A 12,887-nucleotide genomic window follows, 5' to 3' on the forward strand; every position below is an offset into this window, starting at 1 on the left:
CTGAGTGCATGAACAAACACTGTTTGCTCCCTGGATTAGGGCAGGAAGAGCTGCTTCTCTGCTGGGCATCTCGCAGGTGTGAAGGGCATGGCTGACAGGCACAGATCCTGAGGCTGGGCTGTCCTGACTGCTGGGGAACCTGATAGGAGTGGGTGTGGATCCCAGGCTGCTGTGCCTGTTGGCAGGAAGGCCCAGGAAAATGCTTGGGCCTGGGGCTCAGCTGGGCTTGGGCAGGAGAAGGGCATCCTGGGAGTCTGGGGGTGGATAGGCCTTGAGGATGGATCCTCTTGGTCACTCCCACCACCTGAGTCTCCCGACCCCCTGGAGGGAGTTCCAGGCTCTGACAGATACAGGAGCTGGCATGTTTATTTTTGGGAAAGGGGCAAGAATGTGAGCTGGTGGCGGGCAGGCTCCTGGCCAAGGGACCTCTCCAAGACTGTTCTTGGCCTCCGCTTGGCCACCTGGTTCATGAGGACCGCCTTCCACTGCAGCCACCTGCCGGGAGACATGGCTCATGGCCCACTGTCCTGGGGCCTCCCCCAGCCCCGAACCTAGACCTGGAGGCAGCTCCTCACTGCTTACCTCACGGCCTGATACACGCCCCAGCGGTTCATGGGGACCACCTCACCAGAGGCCACATCCTTGACGAACTGCTGTCTCACCAGGGACATGAGGACCTTCCTGCTGCCCAGCGTCAGGGCCCACGGGCCCTCCTCACTCCACAGGTGCATCAGGCACTCCTTCAGTGTGGCCATCTCCTCCATGCGCTGGGGACAGAGGCAGGGGCGGCAGGGGCAGGAGGAACTGATGTGGGAATGCAGGAATGGGACCAAGGGGGTGGGACAGCAGACAGGATTATCTTCCTCTGGGCCAACTGGGGCCTTATCTGCCTGGAAACGCTGGCTCAGGCCAGACACGCAGACAGATAGGCGGATGGCAGGGGAGACCGAAGATAGAGGGGTGGGCAGGCTGGGAGGGGCGAGGGGGAGCTGGGAGCCAGGCTCTGCACAGAGAAAGCAGCCCACCCTCCAGGCCTGGGAGCCCCTGGAGCCGCAGGGGGAGGGCCTGTTCTGCCAGCCCAGGGCAGCCTCTCACCAGCTTGGTTTCTGAATTAAACTTGAGGTTCTGGATGGTCTTGTTGTCCTGGATGCTGTTTTCTAATTTCATTATTTGGTTCTGAAACTAAATACTGCCCCCGTTCGTAGACATGGAAGCAGCCCCCACCCCAACCCCCCGGAGCAGGAACTGACCTCTGACAACCTCACCCCTTGATGGGATCTGGGGGCATCACTCAGCCCAGTGATCAGGTGGGACCCAGCCAGTGCTCAGGGCTTCTCCTTTCACCCTGATTGCTGATGCCCCCAGCGTTTAGGGCTCCAATGTGTGCCCCCACTTAAAGTCTAAGTCATGGGGAGTCCCCCAGCAGGACATCTGTGAACCTCTCTGGGGAACCCTCCATAGGGGGCTGCCCCCCTCTTCTGAGTGTGACAGGCACTGGGGCCTGAGAGGGTACCGTGGTCAGCTTGCCCTGGATCTCGGCAATCTTCCGCACAGGGTTGCCCTCTCTGAGCAGCTGCACGGATGACAGCAGAGCTGCCAGCTCCTGCCGCATGGCCCCAACTTCAGACTCTCTGTGGGTACAGGAGGCCAAGCTGCCAGGCTCTGGGACGAGGAGAGCTCTGGGGTGAGGGGCAGGTTGAGTAGAGGGAGGAGGCTCTGAGCAGAATAAGGGGCGCTCTGCTTTGCCATCCCTCTAGTGGGGGCTGGGGGGCCCCCAGTGTGTGACAGAGAGAAAGACTCGGGGATCCGTGCAGGCTGCCCCCAAGGGCAGGGAGGGGTTAGGGCTGCCACAGTGCTGGAGCTCAGGGAGGAGCCCCTGAGAGAAGCTTCGCTGGTGCAGCAGGTTGGTTCCGAGACAGCCGTGCCCTCCCAGCCCCGTCCTGGCGGTCGCCTCAGTGGGGCTCGCTCCCTTCCCAGGGACCACGGCTCTGCCAGGCTTCGGGAGGGAGCTGCACCTCACCTGGCTTTGCCCTCAGCGGAGATCTTAAGGTCTGAGTCACTCTTGTGCAGGATGCACCTGTCAGAGATGGCTTCTATCTGAAACAGAGCAGAGACTGGGGTGGGCTGGTGGCTAAGGGTGGGCCCAGCAGGGGAGGGGAGGTGTGACCCGGGACCTCACCCACCTGCTGGGGCAGGCTGCCCACTGTCTCCTGCACCTCCCTCAGGTATGCCTGGGCTTCCTTCCGACACCAGGCCAGGCCCTCCATCGATCTCTGCTCTGTGCCTTCCCACTCACTCTTTGCCTAGGGCATGGACACCCAGTGAGGCCTGAGCCTGGACAGGGAGGGTGGACAGCCAGCCAGCCAGCCTGGGCACATCTCTGACCCCAGCACATGCACACAGGCCTCACACAGCCCAGCCAGCCCAGCCAAGCACACTCCAGGCCTGGCTCAGCCCCTCCCCACCCCTACTGCCCACTGGGAGTCAGTAGGGACAGGGACAGAGAAAAGACAGGCTTCCCACATCTGCAGGAGAGGAGATGGCGGGCAGGCGGGGGACCTGGCCCCACAACCAAAGGGTGTACGTGTGTGCTCACAGCAGTGCCATCCACATCACCAAAAGGGCAGCAGCCCAGTGTCCACAGGCTGACAAACGGGTAAACAAGTTATGGCCCATCATATATGCGGAATAGTACTCAGCCATGAAAAGGAAGCAATGCTACAGCACGAATGGACTTAAAAATGTCATGCTTAGGGAGGGAAACCAGACACAGAAGGTCACATAGCACGTGATTCCATTTCTATGACATGTCCAGACAGGCAAATCCACAGACACAGAAAGCAGATAGTGGGAGCGAGGGGCTGGGAGAGGGGGTTGACGAGTGACTGCTAATGAGGACAGTCTCCTTTTGGGGTGATGAAAACCTTCTAAACATGATTGTGGTGGTGGTTATACAACTCTGAATATATGGGGGGAAACACTGAATTATACACTTTAAAGGGGTGAATTGTATGGTGTGTAAATTAAACTTCAGTAAAGCTGTTACAAAAAAGAGAAAAAATAACCCAAGGGGCAGACCCCTCTGTGGAGCCCTCTGTGTGGCTGGGCCTCCGGGGCCTCTGAATGTCTCAGCAGCTGACCCTGGGCATCCCTGCCCTTGGCCTTGCAGACAGTCACTGAGTATTCCTGGGACCTGCTGGTCAGGCCTCCACTCTCAGGGAGCCAGAGGGCACCAGGAGCCCAGCTGCCTAGGTTGCCTGGCCCCCAGGCAGCACAGCAGCCTTACCTCGCACAGCCTCTGGGTCAGCGTCTGTTCCTGCAGGTCCAGCCTCCAGCTCAGGGCCAAGAAGTGGTCATTCAGGTCCTTCACCTGTCTGATCAGCTCAGCCACGGACCCCTCCAAGGCCTGGCTCTTCTCTTGGAGCTGTGGGAGGTAGGGCTGAGTGTGGGTGCTAAGCAGGTGGGGGATCCCACAAGGAGACCTGACTCAGCCCTGCAGCCCTCACCAACTCCAGTGTGCTGTGCGTCTCCTGTCGGGCCAGCTTGCTGGCCAGCTGCATGGCTTCCACGTTCTCCTGCAAGTAGGCAGCCAGCTCCCCAGCCTGGTTTTCCTCCAAGTGGCCCTTGGTGTCCCTGGGGGTTGGTGCCACTGAGAAAGACTGTCTCTCAGCTGAGGCTGGCCCACCCCTCAGAGCTGGGCCAGAGAGGAGAGCCCAGCTGCTGGCTTCAGAACATTCCAAGAAACCCAGTGGAGCAGAGGATGGGAATGTCATCACAGGGGGCCACTGAAACAGGGCCACGTCCATGGCTGCCACGCTGAGCTCCCCCATGAGGGGCAGGCTGGGGTGGGTGGCTACTCTGCCCCAGGCACCTGACTGGGCTCAGGATGCTGGGGTCTGGGGAGAGGGGCTATTTCCATCCACCCAGCCTGACAACTCCTGTTCTCTGCCCACTGCCCTGTTTGGATACTTACTGGGCCTTCTGCTCGGCCAGCAGGATGCGGTTCAGCGACACCTGGTTCTGGCGCACAAACTTGGTCAGCTGGACCACAGCCCTGTCCAGGCCCCGGCACTGCTCCAGGAGGTAGCACTCTTCCTGCTGTGGTGCAGAGGTGCCCCTGAGACCTGCGGTCCCCCACCAGGCGCCCGGCTTGTGCCTAGCCCGAGCTGCCCACCTTGCACTGCCCCCGTATGGCGCGCACGCGCTCCTCGGCCAGCTCCTGGAGATTTTGCCACCTGCTTTCCAGCTCCTCCCGCAGGCTGCTCTCCACCTTCAGCCGCGTGCTCTCTGAGGCCTTCATTCTCTGCGAGAGACGCCCTCCATTGCTGTGAGCCAGGGCGCGGGGGATACAGCAGAGCCCCACCAGCCCGCAAGCTCCCACCTTCTCTAGGGCCAGGAAGCTCTTCTGCAGGAAGCCACACAGCTTGGCCTCCCTCTTGAGGAAGCGAAGGCTCATCTCTTCGCCCAGTTTGGTCACCTGGGCCTGTGGAGGGGGGCACATGGGCACCGTGCTGCTACCTTGCTGGGTGCCCTCTTCCCACAGTTACCCCCCACCCACCATGCCACCTCAGACTTGTTTTCTTGCTCAACCGTCTCCATCAGAGAGGGCTCTAGGTCTGGGTCCCTGGCTGTCCCCGAGCCTCGCAAAGCTGAGCCTGCCACACCCTCCTTAAGAAGAAAGGCAGGGAAGGCAGGGGTCACATGTCCTCCCAGAGGGCCAGGCACAGGGGTTGTGAAGGGTCTGCAGGCCAAGCTCGTGTAGGTCTAGAACACATTCAGTGGCCACAATAGTGACCAATGGATGCCACACAGGGAAGAAGGCGTAGCAGCTACCACCAAACCACACCCAGAGCTGAGAGCCTCTGGAAGGGAGGTGAAGTGCATGTGTGAGCACACACTTGTGCACACATGTGCAAATGCACACAAACATGCACACACATGTGCACTCATGTAGACGAGGACACCCATGAACATAGTGCACCCATGCACATGTGCACACTCATACACACACACCCCTTGCCCTTGTCCCCCAGGCCCAGGTAGGGGCCCTTCCCATCTCTCTCTCCTCCCTGTCAGCTCCCTTCCTGCTGCACCAAGGGTCTTGAGGGTACAGGACATGGGGGAATCAAGGCCCAGCCTGGCCCTGTCTCCCTGCCTCACACACCCACAGGGCAGGCAGGGCTCTGGGAGGAGGCACCTTCTCCAATGCCGCAGAGCCCTCCGGGAAACTCCAATAGCCCACAGGGTAGGTGTGCCCCAGCCCTTGCCAGCCTCCCTGCCATGCAAGGTGACCTGGGGTAGGGCTGGGCAAATTATCTGTAAAGAACCAGAGAGTAGATGTTTCAGGTTTATGGGTCACGAGGTCTATGTCACAGCTCCTCAGCTCTGTGGTTTCAACGCAAAAGCAGCTGTGGACAATAGTAAACGAATGGGAGTGGCTGTGTGCCGATAAAACTTTATTGACAAAACCAGGTATGGGCCCTAGCTTGTAGACCCTGGCCCTAGAGTGGGCTTAGGGAAAACGCAGGCATCCTACCAGGTGACTGTCATACTACCCAGTGCTGCTGAAGCTCCTGGCCAGTGGGCAGCAAGCAGCCTCTTGAGGGAACCAAGACACTAATTTCCCAAAGGGCAGTGGGAGGGAAACACTTCTGAAGCTGAGCAGCCGAGCTATGTGGGCAGCAGCTGGGGCCTCCCTGTGTGCGGCGCAGTCCCTGGTCTCTATTTACAGAGCTGAAGAGGCTGCCCAATCCCCTGACCCACCTCCTGAGGGGCCCCATGCAGGAGAGGGAACTGCACCAGCCCAGGAGTAGCACTGGGAGGTGCGTCTTCAGGAAGGTAACTTCCCCTGCGCACGAGGGAATCACCAAGGTTGAAAATGGCCAGAAAGGGCTTCGGACTACGGCATTCTATTTCTTGATTTGGGTGCTAGTTGCACAGGAAGGGGAGGGGGAGCAGTGGCTGAGAGTGCTAACACAACAAACTTTCTGTGATGATGGTACTCCATCTCAGTGAGACCCAATCTGCAGCCACTGGCCACATGTGGTCACTGAGCCTTTGAAATCTGGCTCATGTGATAGAGGAACTGAGTTTTAAATTGTCTAAAATGTTAGGTAACTTCAATATACAGAGCCATCTGTGGCTAGTGGCCACTGTATTAGACAGCATAGGACTTGGGGATCACCAAGTTTGATCACATGGAGAGAACTTAAAAGATAGCTGGAGCCGAGGGAAGAACCTGTAAGGTGAAAGACAGGCTGGGCCGGGAGAGCAGGGATTTCTTCCAGATGGACCCTCTCACTGTCAGCCCAGCTGGTTGCCCAGATGCCAGCATCCTGCCTGGGTACCTGCAGCCTGGCCACCTCATGGTCCACCCTCTGGCTGGCCTCCTCCTGGCTCCTCTGCAGAGCACTGCAGGCCACCTCCCGGTTCTGTTCCTCCTGTTCCAGGTTCTCGGACAACTTGGTCAACCTAGGAGTACCGGCCAAACATTACAGCAACCAGGCCAGCCGGAGGGCCTGCCGGGGAGCTACAGGGAGGCTGGCGGGGCCCATGAACTTCAAGAGTCCTTCTCAGGCCAAGCCCTGCATCTGGGGGGACCTAGGCTGACCTACAGGCCTAGGCGCAGGAGGTGCATAGCTCACCTGAGTAAACACAAAGAGGGGGCAAGATGCTGGCTTCCCTGTTCTCACCTGGGATGGTGAGAGCTGGGCCCTGCTAAGTGTGACCTATGGGAAAGGGGAAGGGTTGGGGACTCCTGAGCTCAAGTCTCTTTTTCCCACAGAGGATCCACAGGGTGTCTGAGGCTCCCCATCAATCCACAGGTTGGCACCAAGGGTAAGTGAACGCCTGCCCTGCCTTAGTGACTCCCACAGGGCCACACACAGCAGGTCCGGAACCAGCCCCTGAGGAGGGAGGAGAGAGGTGCCCACCTGAAGATCGCCTCCTGCTCGGTGCCCTTCCGCTCAGAGTCCTGAAGTGCCTGCTTCCTCCTGATCTGGGTCAGGGCCTCCCGGACCTCCACCAACCTGGCACACAAGAGCCGCTTCTGCCTGGGGCCTGCCCAGCCCACCCTCCTTGTGGCCAGGAGAAGCCCAGAGGAGGCTGGGCAGCCTTCAGGGCCTGGGAACCCGGCCAAGGGCCCCAGCAGCAAGCCTCCCACCCCTTTCCCAGGCCTCTGTAGGCTGCGGAGGCTCACACAAACCCAGACCTTTTGAGTTCTGCTATGGGTGTTTACTGCTTACCTGGGCAAGACAACTAATTGGGGAAACAAAACCCTGTGGCTGATGCCCAGATGGGTCTGGCACCAGCCATTGGTCTCCCAAACCCCTTCCCTCCTGCTAAGGCCTGTGCCACAAGTGTGGGGATACCTCTTGTCCAGTGCCTGCATCTTGTTTTGGTTCTGGGGGCTGGGGAACTGCAAGGAGGAGGATGTGTGCTGAATGCAGGCCTGGGCCTCACAGCCTGACCAGCACAGACACAGCCCATGGGGACTCTCTGGGCTCCCACCTGGGCAGCAGGGGTTGAGCTGGGCTCAGGGCCCAGGAAGCAGCTGCCCCAACACCGGGAATGGGAAGCCTGTCCTGTGGGTGAGAATGCGCTCCTCCCAGCCGGGGTGTCTCACCTCCAGGACCTCCTTCTCAGGGGCCCAAGCTGCCTGCTGCACCTCCTGCTTCAGCTTCCTCAGCTCTGAGTCTTGCAGCTGCACACTGGCCTGCACCTGGCGCAGCTCCTGTAGCAGGCTCCGTGTGGCACGTTCACAGTGGTCCTTGTGTCCCCGCAGGGACACCACCTCGGCCTGCAAGTCAGCCACCCTGTCCAGCACAAGAAGCAGGCAGAGTGGGCACACATTCCATGGGGCTGACATGTGGCTCTCCCGCTCCACTCTGCAGGGGGCTCACCATTGCTCCAGTTGCTTCCAGCGCTTGGGGGTGTCCTGCTCTGGGACAGAAGTGGTGGACGCCAGGCGGCTGGGCTTGTACCTCTCCGAGATCTCCAGACTCAGGGGCTCAGGGCTGGCCAGCCCTTCTTCCAGGAGGAGCCCCAGGTCCTCCAGGGTGATCGTGCTTAGCTGAGAGGGGGGCGAAGCCCCAGATGAGGATTTGCTATCAGCCAGCTCTGCAAGAAGACACCTTTGGGCTCGCCACTTGGCCTTCTGGGCTGACAAGGGATGCCGGGTCTCAGATGGACCTTAGGGTAACAGGGACCCAGAATCAGTGCAACTGTCACTGAGTGTGCTTACCGAGCTCAAGGGCTCATTCTGCTGAGTCGCAGGGCCCAGCCCAGAGAAGGCTCTGCTTTCTGCTCAACGGAAAGCTTGGGCTCAGAGGTGTGTCCCGCTCCTCCACCTGAGGACACAGCACTGGGGAGCAGAAATGGGACAGTGGCCTGCCCGGCCAGCTCTAGAGGGAGCCCCCAGGCTGTGAAGAGACCTGGGGATCAGAAAGCAGTGCTCTCCGCTGTGGTCCACACCCCTATGCAGGCCCCTCCCTGGGCTGTCCTCCTGGCTCCTGCCCCAGTTGGCACCTGGTTCACCCATCTGGCTTCACCAGCAGCCCGTGTTTGGCTTTGGCGACTGCTAAGAGGTCCTGGGCCTGGCACCCAGAGGCTGCCTAGAGCTGGAAACTGGGTGGTTGGGGTGGGGAGTGGCTGGTGGGAGGCAGGGAAGTCAGATCTTGAAGACTTCAGGACCTTGGGGGAACACGTGGGGCGTAAAGGGTTGAGCACCTATCTTCACATCTTACCTCCTTAGACAATACCAAGGTACGCAGGGCAGCAGGGGCTCTTCTGGAATCTTCTTTTCCTCACCAGAACCTTGTGACTTCCTGGCCCAACTGCCAATGGAACCTGAGCCCTCAACTCTCCTGTCCCTGCAAGGTCTCCCCAACTGCCTGTTTCTGGAAGGATCTGAGGGGGCACCATTCAGCCAGCCAGAGGTTAGGGTCAGGAGACCTCTGGCCTGGCTCGGCAGGAGGGATGCCAAGAAGCAATTGCTGGCCCCATGGTCATTAAACCAGAGAAGTAAGGCTGGGATCCCCAGACGGACCACAGCCAGACCTGCGAGGAAACAGGCGCCAAGGGACTATCCAAAAGAAACAGGGTGTTGCCACAGGTGTGGGCAGCACCCATGACATTAACTTTCTTAGCAGCCACAGTAAGCAAGCACCCAGGTGGAGTGAATTTCAAGTCCATTTTATTTAACCCAGTTCACCTATCATTTCAACCTGTACTCAATACAAAGGGAGTGAAATGCTCTCCTTGCTTTCTTCACACCGAGTCTTAGAAGGCTGAAGGGTGTTTTGTGTCTCACTTCAGGCCAGTGTGGACAGACACTCCAGCCCCTCGCCCTACCCATGTGTCACCCAGACCTGCCCACGAGGGCTGGCTGGGGGCTTCCCTGTGACAAGAACGCTTCAACCTCCCCTCTAGGGCGAGCTACACCACACGGCTCACGGCCGAGCAGCTCAGGCCACTGCAGACAGAAGGGCCTCTGGGGAGAAGCCCTTCCCAACAGTCTGCAGGGGACCCAGGAGCAACACTGCCAGACACTGGAATAAGGCAGCAGGGGGGCCACAGCTACACACCACCTGCAGGTTTCTGGGCTTCTCACCTGCATCTCCCTCCCAGGGATGTCCCCACTGCGGTGCTGCTGACCAACACCATACATTGAGGGCCTCATCCCAGATACCCCCACCCCATGGCCCTGGAATCGCAGGCTACCAGACTGTGGTCCATGCTGAGCAGGAACAGGAAGCTGGCACTGGCTGTTTGGGTACAATTCATTTATTTCTCCCTTCAGACCCCCCACATTTGGACACTGTTCCTCCCATAGACTTCCCACCAGGATCGGACCTGTGATTCGAAGCCCAACCCCCCTTGAAAGGGGCTAAAACCAAGGCGCAGCAGCCACCAGCTCGCCAAAAGGCCTCTGAATCACTTCCTCAGAGATGGGGTGGGGACTTGGGAATCACCTTCAGAAAGGTGCTTGGAGGGGTATAGTATCCTGCTCCAGGCTCACCAGCACATCCCAAAGCCCACCTGCCAGGACCAGAATCAGAGCTGCCCAGAAATATCACTGTGGGCCAGGGGTCGTCAGAGGTCTTTGTCACCACCCCAGTCCCCCTGCTGAGAAGATCCGCCTTCCCAGATGCTGTCCACATGTGGCAACAGCAGTTCATCTGGACTCCAGTTCCAGAGGACTTGGGGTGGTAAGTGTGATAGGACTGTTCAGGCCCATGGGTGGTTCTCAGCTCTCCTTTGGCCAAGCCTCCATCACAGAGCCCATGGCATCCAGAGTGGGGTTGTGGCCCATATGTGGTGAGTCCGGAAGAATAGCCAGCTTCCCGATGGAGCCTGCTTCAGAGTCTGCTCTTCAGGGCTGTCCTGCTGCCCCAAGCCCTTGCCTTGGGTATCCAGCTGGCCTTTGCCCAGGTAGGTCCCAGCTGCACAGGCCTATCGCCTCATGGCCACAAACTCAGCCGTGGGAACAAGGCCAAAGGCCTCTGCCGCAGCCTCACATCACCGAGGCCTCCAGCTGGCAGTGTGCAGGCGGTGTGGTCCTTCTGGGCCAGCACTGAAGGTAACGAGGAGCAGAGAAGCAGGGGTGGAGCCCCACCCTGTGGGCCTGCAGCACTCAAATCCACAGGGCCCAGCTCACTTGCTGTCTCACACACATGTGAACAGACACACACACTGAGACACACACACGCACATGCAGCCTCTCACTGGCTCTCAGGAAGCGAGCATCTGCACAAACATCTGGTCCCTGAAGGTGAAGAAACAGGAGGGTGGAGAGTGACATCCAAGGGGCTGAGGCAAGGGGGAGGGTGGGGAACACTGACGAGGTGCCCATGCGACGGTCACGCTCACACACCAGCTGGGCCATCCCCGAGGTCTGCTGGATCTGCTGCTGCCCGAGGAGTGAGGTGAGGACCCCAGGTGAGGTGCCAGGGCCAGGGTCTCATGTCTGAGCCAGTGAGAGCTCCTCCAGGCCCCCCTTCCCAAGCCGGTACCTGGCCAGGTCTTTCCTGGTTACCAGCCCAACTACCTGTGGGAACAAAGACAGGTTATGGGAATCCAGTGGCCCCACCCCACCCCTATGGAAGCAAGTGGGGGAGCAACACAGTTTGGGGGAGACCCGGAGGCAGGCATATTGCCAGTCTGGGTCCTGGCAGAAGCGGTCATGCAGAAGCTGGGAGCAACTGTGCATCTGTGCCTAGGGCAGGAAGGTCAGGAGGCAGAGGGGTCCTCTGCCCTCCCTGGCTACTCACCTGATTGTGGTTATCCACTACCACCAGGTGCCTGAGGCCCAGGGCCCGGAACAGCTTGAACACTCGAGGGAGAGATGCCTCCTGCAATGTGGTCAGGGCCTCAGCTTGCCTGCCAGCCCAGGCCCCAGCCAAGAGCAGGGGCAGGACCCACCAAGCTCAGGGTCAGCTGTCTTCTATCACACCTGCTGCCGCCAGGACGTCAAGGTGTGTCCTAAAGCACCCCTTCCCCTCCATGCCAGCCAGCCACCCTGCCTCAGTTATGTCGCTGGTGTCTGCCTCCACAGCCATACCCACCCCCAAATCCTTGTCCTGAGTGTAAGGAGAGAGCTCCTCCCCCTTTTCTGCAAACCCCGTCCCAGCCCCTCCCTGGCAGGTCACTGAAGGCCACAAGTCCCTGCAAGTGGGAATCAGACACCTGGGGCACAGTGTAGGGGGAGGGGTTCATGAACTCGGAGAGGTCCATGGTGCACTCGCGCTCATCCTGGGACACATGGATGGACTGGATTGGGGGGAAGCGTGGGTAGGCGTCCCGGAAGTCCTTCAGCCTCAGCCGCCGTTGTACAAGGCCCCTGTTGGACCGCTCGACAAACACCTGCGGGCGGCAGGTAATGGGCAGTGGGCAGGGCATGTCAGAACCCCAACACCCAGCCTGGCATCTCCCACCACCCAGAGGTGCTGAGGAGCCTACCTTGTGCTTCAAGAGGACAATCAGCTGGGAGCGCAGGATCAGGCCCTGGAGCCGGGCTGACTGCAGGAAAGAGACAACAGACGGTCTTGTCTGCGGGCAGAGCCTAAGACCTATCACCCTGCCTGCGTAGCTGCAGGCCCTGCGGAAAGCTGAGGTGTGAACTGGAGGGCAGGCAGTGTCTGAGCAGCAGTTCCAGGACGCTTGCTCGGGGACCTTGGCTCTAATCAGGTTCCCCATCACACTCCCCATCAATGTACAGTCACTGTCTACTGGCATTGGCCTTGCCAAAGGCATTATCCTGCACAAGCTTGTTAATCCCCAAACACCCACAATGCAGAGCAAGGAACAAAGTGCCTGGCTTGCAGCATGTGCTGGGGTGAGATGCAGACCTGCCCTGACAAAATTCATCCCAGGCCTTCGGGAGCATGGTACTGTGTGGGCCACACATGCCGTCAGGCCTCTCCTGACAAAAGGCACAGGCAGCCACGCTGATAGTACAGTTTGGTATGAGCATGAGATATGTGGGCATATCGCTAACCTACCTATGGGGACAGTGCTCACACAGCGGTGTAACTTGGCTCCTACCATAAACCCAGACATGGGGTCTCTATGTCCCTACAAACCAAACCTGCCCAACACGCCCTACTTGACAGGCACATGGGGAAGAGTACGGGTTCCCCGAGGTGGGGAGGCAGGAGCTGGCCTGAGGCCCCTGGCTCCTGTGGGACAGCAGCAGACCCAGGTCCACCTGCCCAGGCCCTGGTACCTGGGTATCGTCGGTGGACTCCACCACAGGGAACCCGTTGTGATTGGACGCCGTGCTGCTAAGCACATCCACGATGACGCCCACTTTCTCCCTCCTCCGCAGGCAGGTGACCGGCGTGCTCATCACCTCCCTGTGGGAGAGAGCACACTTCAGCCACTGCTGG

At 59.5% G+C, this 12,887-nt stretch overlaps 2 protein-coding genes across 2 annotated transcripts in view; both read right to left on the bottom strand.

Moving 5' to 3' along the window:
- CCDC154 (coiled-coil domain containing 154) lies at window positions 1-9,667 on the bottom strand (the record flags this gene model as incomplete). Its single annotated transcript, XM_081131715.1, has 17 exons — window positions 1-495; window positions 583-767; window positions 1,096-1,182; window positions 1,514-1,631; window positions 2,021-2,097; window positions 2,184-2,303; window positions 3,287-3,424; window positions 3,507-3,633; window positions 3,974-4,098; window positions 4,175-4,303; window positions 4,382-4,483; window positions 6,348-6,471; window positions 6,933-7,028; window positions 7,371-7,417; window positions 7,625-7,814; window positions 7,902-8,071; window positions 9,611-9,667. 17 exons carry the CDS (start codon window positions 9,665-9,667, stop codon window positions 366-368), a joined length of 2,022 nt encoding a protein of 673 aa, XP_080987841.1. The 3' UTR covers window positions 1-365.
- The window catches only part of CLCN7 (chloride voltage-gated channel 7), a 27,175-nt gene continuing 23,464 nt past the window's right edge, over window positions 9,177-12,887 (bottom strand). Inside the window, exons 21-25 of the mRNA XM_081133155.1 lie at window positions 12,725-12,854; window positions 11,959-12,018; window positions 11,686-11,862; window positions 11,271-11,351; window positions 9,177-11,047 (exon numbers count right to left, since the gene is read on the bottom strand). Coding sequence (XP_080989281.1) covers window positions 10,961-11,047; window positions 11,271-11,351; window positions 11,686-11,862; window positions 11,959-12,018; window positions 12,725-12,854 — 535 coding nt within the window. The 3' untranslated portion in view covers window positions 9,177-10,960. The remainder of the gene's footprint in view (window positions 11,048-11,270; window positions 11,352-11,685; window positions 11,863-11,958; window positions 12,019-12,724; window positions 12,855-12,887) is intronic.

This window comes from Miniopterus schreibersii, assembly GCF_964146895.1.
Source record: "Miniopterus schreibersii genome assembly, chromosome: 3".
In the NCBI taxonomy this organism is placed as follows: Eukaryota; Metazoa; Chordata; class Mammalia; order Chiroptera; family Miniopteridae; genus Miniopterus; species Miniopterus schreibersii.